At 43.5% G+C, this 8,770-nt stretch overlaps 1 protein-coding gene across 1 annotated transcript; it reads right to left on the minus strand.

Moving 5' to 3' along the window:
- Nucleotides 1-884: 884 nt before the first annotated feature.
- On the minus strand, nt 885-3,589 carry LOC140065355 (formyl peptide receptor 2-like). The gene is made up of 2 exons (XM_072112947.1): nt 3,517-3,589; nt 885-1,895 (listed from the first exon to the last, which is right to left on the minus strand). The coding sequence occupies exons 1-2, from the start codon at nt 3,579-3,581 to the stop codon at nt 932-934; spliced, it is 1,029 nt and encodes a 342-aa protein (XP_071969048.1). The 5' UTR covers nt 3,582-3,589; the 3' UTR covers nt 885-931.
- Between the last annotated feature and the right edge of the window lie 5,181 nt (nt 3,590-8,770).

Consider the following 8,770-nt stretch of genomic DNA (forward strand, 5'->3'; position numbering starts at 1 on the left):
TATCAAAATGTGGCTCTTTCGTCACTAAACACGAACCACAGGATGATTCAATTTAATTTTATTCACAGGTTGTATTATACTCCAGTGAGCCTAAAAAAAATGGGGGTATATGAGGAATCCAAATGTCGACGCTGCGGGAACCCACATGCAGACATTATACATCTTAGCTGGACATGCCCAAAAATTAACACCCTCTGGAAAGAGGTGCACAAAATAATTGAGGACCGTTTGGGTTCTGGAATTGCTTTCTCTATGGAGACTCTCCTATTGAACCACTTACAGGTGGGACACAAGAGAGGGCTATCAAAGACCCAAAGGGCCACTATTTGTAGAATGACACTTATAGCTAAAGTTCTAATTGCAAAGAATTGGATGAAACCCCATGCTCCGACCTTAGTACTATGGGAAGCAGAACAGAATGGACCTCTGGGAGAAGATATGGGGGGCAGAAACAAGTTAAAACTTTTCCTCTGCTGTTTCCCTTTTTTTTTCCCCGGCAGGGGAGGGAGGGGTTTCTTCGGAAGCTGGGTGGGGTGGGGGGGATAAGGGTGGGTGCACTTTAGAGGCATTGAAAGGCCGAGATATCTATGTACCAATAATTCTACTTTTGGATATATATGTAGCAGGGTATGGTAGGTTAGACCTTACCCCACACACTGGGCCAGTTGGCCATGTATCTCTTGAGAATTGGAATTTGCCGAATATGAATGGAATGGTACGTTCTTCTTTGTATAATATATTTGTAAGCAGTAACTTTCTATATCTTGGATAGAATTTCTTCTTCTTAATGTGTTTTGTACACCTCTCTTTTTTTGGAAAAAATAAAAAAATGTTATAAAAGAAAAAAAAAAAGAGAAGGCAACACATGTCAATAAAATGATAACATAAATTATCAGTCTGCAAACACATGGAATCAGAGGCTGAGAAGGGGTTAAACATCTGTGGTGGGTGAAGGCTCATAATCCTGTTGTTTTTCGTATGGATCTGGATGTTCGCTTAAGGCTTTTTCAAGTCTGAAGGGGATGGATCTCAGGAAACTGTGTCTAAAATATTGGCCCATAAACACGTAAATGATTGGGTTGATACAACTATTAAAACAAGCCAGAATAATAACAGTAACATAAACTATATAGAAGTAAAAGGTTTCTTCATCATACATGGATATTATTGGCCACATGTAATATGGAGCCCAACAGATGAAGAAACCCAATATAACAGCGGTGATGATCCTGTAGGGTCTCTGAGATCTCTGGGGTCTCTTACTTTTTTTAAGTTTGCAGGCAATGGTGACATAACTGGTGACGATGATGAGGAAAGGGATCACAAACAGTATAAATAACCTCATTAGGTGAATGATCTTTGTTATCTCCTTGAAATGCAAATATTGAGAATCAAATAATAAGCACCATTCATTTACACTTAGAACTCGTGATACACATAAGTAAAACACTAATCCAGTCCACAGAAGACTCAATAGCCAAATAATTCCTGCAGTGATTCTGACTCGTTTCTGTGTCCTATGGACTTTAGCCCAAAATGGCCACATGACCGATACCCAGCGATCAACACTCATGGCCGTCAGGAGGAGGACACTGGCGCTCATGTTTATACAGAACAGAATAATGTTCACTGTGCAGAGAATCCCTGCTAACCATGAATATCGGTAAGCGTGAATCCACATGGCAACGCGCAGGGGGAGAGAAGCGCAGCACAGGAAGTCGGCGATGGCCAAGTGTAGGAACCACACGGAACTGATTGTCTTCTTCATCCTGAATCCGGCAATCCAGATGACTAATCCATTCCCGATAATCCCAAGGATGAAGATAATACTGTATAATGTAAATGACATCTTCTTTAGAATCTGGAACCTGGTCTGGAAATAGTCTTCAGATGACCTTACAAGACATGAGAGGGAAGATGTTAGGCTCATGAAGTATTTAGAGTTTCAAAAATACCTGTAAGTTTTTGCACAGTAGAATATACTTAGGCACCATTTTTTCATTCATATATTTTTGATTCAATGTTTTTGCAAGAAAACACCAGACGGTGACTAAAAACTGTGTAGTTAAAAGCGCGTTGGTCTTTTTACATGCTTCCCGTGATTTTCATGTATTTTTAATTAATTGGTAATACATTTTGTTGCATTTCGTTCATTTTTGAGTGCTAGAGAATTTCCTTCTTTACTTTGAAAACACCAGTAATGTTCCAGCTACAGATCGTGTGTAACTGATCTGTTTTCGCCACAGTTGGATGAAATGTGTCCTCATACTTAATCTGTGTAATATGGAAGGTTTGTCCGATATATCTTCCCTGTCTGCTTCCCACAACTGCCAAGAAGGAAAATGTATCCAAGCAAGTCTCTGATGGTGCAAACGCATTAACTTAAAAACCATTGTAATACTTCACACCCTAGAGCTAAAGATCTTCGTTTAAGTGCATTTTGACCAGTAAGTCCCTTTGTATGTAAATAATTTGAGCTCCTGTATGGAGTTGTCTTCTGTAGTATGTAAGCATGGTAATGCAGGGTCAGGGAACAGAATGGGGAAACAGATAGTCTTGATACTAAACCTCCTTCCCAGTTGTTCAATCCTAATTGCCCTACCTAATCTGAGTGGTAGGAGATGACTGGTCGTTGTTCCCTTCCTGAGGCAAAGTGAAAATACAGGGACCAAGACAAGACAATGCAACCAGAGAAGGATAGTTTCTAACTATGTATAAAAACCAAGAGGACAACGAATTACAAAATCACAAGGCAAATCTATAGTCAGAGAATCAAGCATAGTGCCGAAGATACCAGTATCAAACAGAATGATTTTTAATATAAGACTTTAGCGAGCAAAAAGTATTTGTGCACTAAACTTTTCTATGAGATGCCAGAGCCCTGGTCCAAAAGATCAGACAACATAAATGATAGTGGGGAGAGTTTCTTGGCATCACATCAGAATTAGTTTTATGCATATATATATATATATATATATATATATATATATATATATATATATATATATATATGTGCTGTATGCTCTGTAGGCTTTACGATAAATGAAAATTATATACAAAGCAAAATGTTCTAGAAGTGATTATAAGGATTTGTTCTTATAGTCTTGTCATTAGATCAGATATTTTTGGTGATCCGGCCCTGAATATCCAGTCTAATCCATTACACAGCACATCCTTCTATAGAGCAATGGTGAATTCTGTGAAGAGTCATCCATCCATAGGAATATAACCTGAAATGAAGAATCTGATGTCGATGTTGTCCCGGGTGGTCCCGCGACCCATGTCGCGGGCTCACCCGTGCCTTCTGTCCCCCGGCAGTGCGCCGCAAGCACCACTTACGTGCCCCGGCTCCTGGCGCATCTGCTTCAGCTTCGGCTGCTGCTGCTCAGCCCTCCTCGTGTGTGTGCGCGCTTCCCCAAAACCTAGGGAGCATAGCCTCCATAACCTCTAAGCCTGACAGATGTGAATGGAGTTTCATCTGATTTCCAAATAGGAAGAAGAAAAATACCAACATACCAGTTATAATAATCCGGATATCCAGTTGTATTAGGGGAGGTCAGGTTATCATCTGCAGGATCCATTCTGACTATTTACCTAAAAAATAGGTTAATATGATAATATCACAAAGATAAATATGTATTATGTTACGGCTAATATTGTTTTGCAAAATTAAAATTACTTCTTTTTAAATGAAGATTAGTGATGAGCGGATCCGTCAAAATTTCAGTTTAACGAATTGGGGAAAAGGTTTGGTCTTGACATCTGAATTGGAGCCGAAGTTTCTGACCAAAAAATGACTATAAAAGGCAGGTAGTGAGGGGGAGAGGGCTGCACAAAATAAAAGGGCAATTGCTCTAACAAAACAAGGCCAGAGAAAGTACCAAAAATAACATAAAAAAATAAAATTAAGAATTAAATAATTAAAAAAAAACTTAAAAACAAATAAAATGCTGTTGTTAATGTTATTACACTATAGGACACTCTGCGCTACAAGAAGAAATCACAAGACTCTCCTCTCACTGCGGTTGTAAAGACTATGGGGAACTTTTACTTACCTGTCCTGACGCGTTCCCTGAAAGTGCATTGTTCGTGTATAATGCGCTGTGCGGGGAGTCACTAAGATCGTGCACCTGATATCCTGCATGTGTCGCTTCCCCGCTCGGGTCCCCTAGTTCACCTTCTTCTTCCTGGTGCATGTAAGTGCATTGTCCGTGTATAATGCGCTGTGCGGGGAGTCACTAAGATCATGAGCCCGATATCCTGCATGTGTCACTTCCCTGCTCGGGTCCCCTAGTTCACCTTCTTCTTCCTGGTGCATGTAAGTGCATTGTCCGTGTATAATGCGCTGTGCGGGGAGTCACTAAGATCGTGCGCCCGATATCCTGCATGTGTCGCTTCCCCGCTCAGGTCCCCGGAGTTCACCTTCTTCTTCCTGGTTCATGTAAGTGCATTGTCCGTGTATAATGCGCTGTGCGGGGAGTCACTAAGATCCTGCCCCCGATATCCTGCATGTGTCACTTCCCTGCTCAGGTCCCCGGAGTTCACCTTCTTCTTCCTGGTGCATGTAAGTGCATTGTCCGTGTATAATTCGCTGTGCGGGGAGTCACTAAGATCCTGCACCCGATATCCTGCATGTGTCGCTTCCCCGCTCAGGTCCCCGGAGTTCACCTTCTTCTTCCTGGTGCATGTAAGTGCATTGTCCGTGTATAATGCGCTGTGCGGGGAGTCACTAAGATCCTGCACCCGATATCCTGCATGTGTCGCTTCCCCGCTCAGGTCCCTGGAGTTCCCCTTCTTCTTCCTGGTGCATGTAAGTGCATTGTCCGTGTATAATGCGCTGTGTGGGGAGTCACTAAGATCGTGCACCCGATGTCCTGCATGTGTCGCTTCCCCGCTCAGGTCCCCGGAGTTAACCTTCTTCTTTCTGGTGCATGTAAGTGCATTGTCCGTGTATAATGCGCTGTGTGGGGAGTCACTAAGATCGTGCACCCGATGTCCTGCATGTGTCGCTTCCCCGCTCAGGTCCCCGGAGTTCACCTTCTTCTTCCTGGTGCATGTAAGTGCATTGTCCGTGTATAATGCGCTGAGCGGGGAGTCACTAAGATCCTGCACCCGATATCCTGCATGTGTCGCTTCCCCGCTCAGGTCCCTGGAGTTCACCTTCTTCTTCCTGGTGCATGTAAGTGCATTGTCCGTGTATAATTCGCTGTGCGGGGAGTCACTAAGATCCTGCACCCGATATCCTGCATGTGTCGCTTCCCCGCTCAGGTCCCCGGAGTTCACCTTCTTCTTCCTGGTGCATGTAAGTGCATTGTCCGTGTATAATGCGCTGTGCGGGGAGTCACTAAGATCCTGCACCCGATATCCTGCATGTGTCGCTTCCCCGCTCAGGTCCCTGGAGTTCCCCTTCTTCTTCCTGGTGCATGTAAGTGCATTGTCCGTGTATAATGCGCTGTGTGGGGAGTCACTAAGATCGTGCACCCGATGTCCTGCATGTGTCGCTTCCCCGCTCAGGTCCCCGGAGTTCACCTTCTTCTTTCTGGTGCATGTAAGTGCATTGTCCGTGTATAATGTGCTGTGTGGGGAGTCACTAAGATCGTGCACCCGATGTCCTGCATGTGTCGCTTCCCCGCTCAGGTCCCCGGAGTTCACCTTCTTCTTCCTGGTGCATGTAAGTGCATTGTCCGTGTATAATGCGCTGAGCGGGGAGTCACTAAGATCCTGCACCCGATATCCTGCATGTGTCGCTTCCCCGCTCAGGTCCCTGGAGTTCACCTTCTTCTTCCTGGTGCATGTAAGTGCATTGTCCGTGTATAATGCGCTGTGCGGGGAGTCACTAAGATCCTGCACCCGATATCCTGCATGTGTCACCCCCCGCTCAGGTCCCCGGAGTTCACCTTCTTCCTCCTGGTGCATATAAGTGCTTGATCTTGTGACACAAATTGAAAGTTAAATCCCGCGCTCAGTCCGTATCGGTCGGATTGTCCAACGGACAGCCCCCCAATTTCTGACGCATGAAAGCAGCGCAGTTGCGCCACAATCTGATCGTGTACATCACAATCCCCAGTTAAATACCTGTCACAGCTGCGCAAATCCCAAAAATGGCAGGAAAAACTGTGATAGTGCATCCGTGGGCCCTTAGTAAATAAGCCCCTCTGGGTGTTCAGACCCAGTTATAAATAGATACAGTTAGTCACTGCTCCTTAGGAATATATACATATATTTATCACTGTTCTTCAAACTGCTGCACAATTATTACATCTCTATCTGTGCAGTCTCTTAGTGGTTAGAGAGTCAAATTAATCACTCACAGTTTTCTAGATCTCTGCTTGTTGTCATTCTATACAAAGCTTCTGCGTTTACTTCCAGTGGAGAGAAATCTGACCCTGGTCACACAGGTGCATGGCTCGTTATATCACACAAGTGCATGGCTCGTTATATCACAGAAACTAATTTGAGCTGTTTGATTTAACGAGCTGTGCACCTGTGTGATATAACAAGCCGTGCACCTGTGTGATATAATGAGCCATGCGTCTGTGTGGTATAATGAGCCATGCGTCTGTGTGGTATAATGAGCCATGCACCTGTGTGATATAATGAGCCGTGCACCTGTGTGATATAACGAGCCGTGCACCTGTGTGATATATAACGAGCCGTGCACCTGTGTGATATAACGAGCCTTGCACCTGTGTGATATAACAAGCCGTGCACCTGTGTGATATAACGAGCCTTGCACCTGTGTGATATAACAAGCCGTGCACCTGTGTGATATAACGAGCCGTGCACCTGTGTGATATATAACGAGCCGTGCACCTGTGTGATATAACGAGCCGTGCACCTGTGTGATATAACGAGCCTTGCACCTGTGTGATATAACGAGCCTTGCACCTGTGTGATATAACAAGCCGTGCACCTTTGTGATATAACGAGCCGTGCACCTGTGTGATATAACAAGCCGTGCACCTGTGTGATATAACGAGCCGTGCACCTGTGTGATATAACAAGCCGTGCACCTGTGTGATATAACGAGCCGTGCGCCTGTGTGATATAACAAGCCGTGCACCTTTGTGATATAACGAGCCGTGCACCTGTGTGACCAGGGTCAGATTTCTGTCCACTGGAAGAAAACGCAGAAGCTTCCTCTAAAATGACAGCAAGCAGAGATCTAGAAAGCTGTGAGGAATTGATAGATAAAGTATATTGGAAAATTGTATAACTTTTCATTATACAAACAATAACATTTATTTGCAGAAATGGGAAAACCCCTTTAAGTCAAGCTACACCACAGGAGCTGCATTTCAAAGCTTGTAAGCCTTCATTCACACATGGCAGTGGCTTCCTGTCCAGCTCAAACTGTCATAAAAGTGAAGTAGCCGTAATGTAACCGCAGGGAGAGGAAGGTTTTGTGGTTTCCTATTGTTTCTATTACCGCAGAAAGAATAATTGCATCTTAATAGCCATTAACATCTTTTAGCATTAATAGTATTTTTTTCATATTATTTCTATCTATTTTATTTATTTAGTTTTCTTTCACCTTGTGTTATTATATAAGTGCTTTCCCTCGCCCACTTTTGACAGGTCAGTTGCTCTATTATTCCCATTTTGCAGCCATTTTTGGTGTTAAAATACAGACCCTCTTTGACTTAATTGTGTTTTGGCGCCAAGTTTAGGTCAAGTCCTGGTATGCAGACCAAACTTATCCCTGAAGTTCGACAGAACTCAACTAACCAGAATTTTGGTGGATCCCCTCATCACCAGCAATAAGTTGACTTTGTCTTGAAAGAGTTAAAGTTTCAAGAAATTATATCGCTGACCACCTGACCACTCTATGCAGACTACTAGACAGTGCTATTAGGATGTCCATCACTAAGAAGAGGGGAAATTCCAGAATTTGGTAGATTAAAATAAAAACATTCTAATCCCTTAAATATCTACTAAATGCTAGAAATCATTTTCTAAGATGCAGAACTTCCTTCACTATCCTGTACAGAACAAACAATCTACCACATGTACCATAGAGCTGCACTCACCTGGTGTCCAGAGAACCTGCTCAGCCAGGAGGTGGAGGAGACTATGTGTACTACCGCACTGTCCAGTAGGGAGGCGCTACTTCTCAGCCAGGAGGTAGAGGGCAGGAGACTATGTGTAGCACCGCACTGTCCAGTAGGGAGGCGCTACTTCTCAGCCAGGAGGTAGAGGAGACTATGTGTACTACCGCACTGTCCAGTAGAGAGGCGCTGCTCCTCAGCCAATCACTGCATATGCTTGGGTAGTCCACTGTTTACCATAGAAATGAATTCCAATCGATGTCTTATACTTCCAGGAAGACAAGAGTTTGATATTTTATTTGCTTATTCTTTATAAGTCCGGTACAGAATAACAGTAAATGATGAGAATCTGCCTCTTCCCTTATCACACGTTTTCTTATGATCGCCTATTGGTGGCTCATGACTCGCTCTTTGATGAGAAGTCCGATAGAGAGATTACGAGATGTATCTGTCTCTACCCGTCTTCGTGGCTGCTCATGTCCGGATGCTCATCTGTTACAACTTATCACAAGTTCATCTTGAGCAGAAGAATTGTCCACCCCACCCCCACCCTGCGTCCCTGCTTTTATCATGATTAGGAATATAATATCTGCCAACCTAAATACTGTAACTATAGGCTTGTGTGTCTCAGAACATTCAGGGCTTCAAAACAGAGTAAACAAAGTAACATATTTTCATAAATATAGAAGCTTTTAGATAAGTTTTTAATAAATCCCATTTAG

This window comes from Engystomops pustulosus, chromosome 6 (assembly GCF_040894005.1).
Source record: "Engystomops pustulosus chromosome 6, aEngPut4.maternal, whole genome shotgun sequence".
Classification (NCBI taxonomy): domain Eukaryota; kingdom Metazoa; phylum Chordata; class Amphibia; order Anura; family Leptodactylidae; genus Engystomops; species Engystomops pustulosus.

Coding starts and splice junctions, on each gene's coding strand:
- LOC140065355 (XM_072112947.1), bottom strand. CDS start 3,581: ATGGATCCTGCAGATGATAACCTGACCTCCCCTAATACAACTGGATAT. Junction 1,896..3,516: donor TATCCGGATTATTATAACTG/GTATGTTGGTAT, acceptor ATGTCTTGTAAG/GTCATCTGAAGACTATTTCC.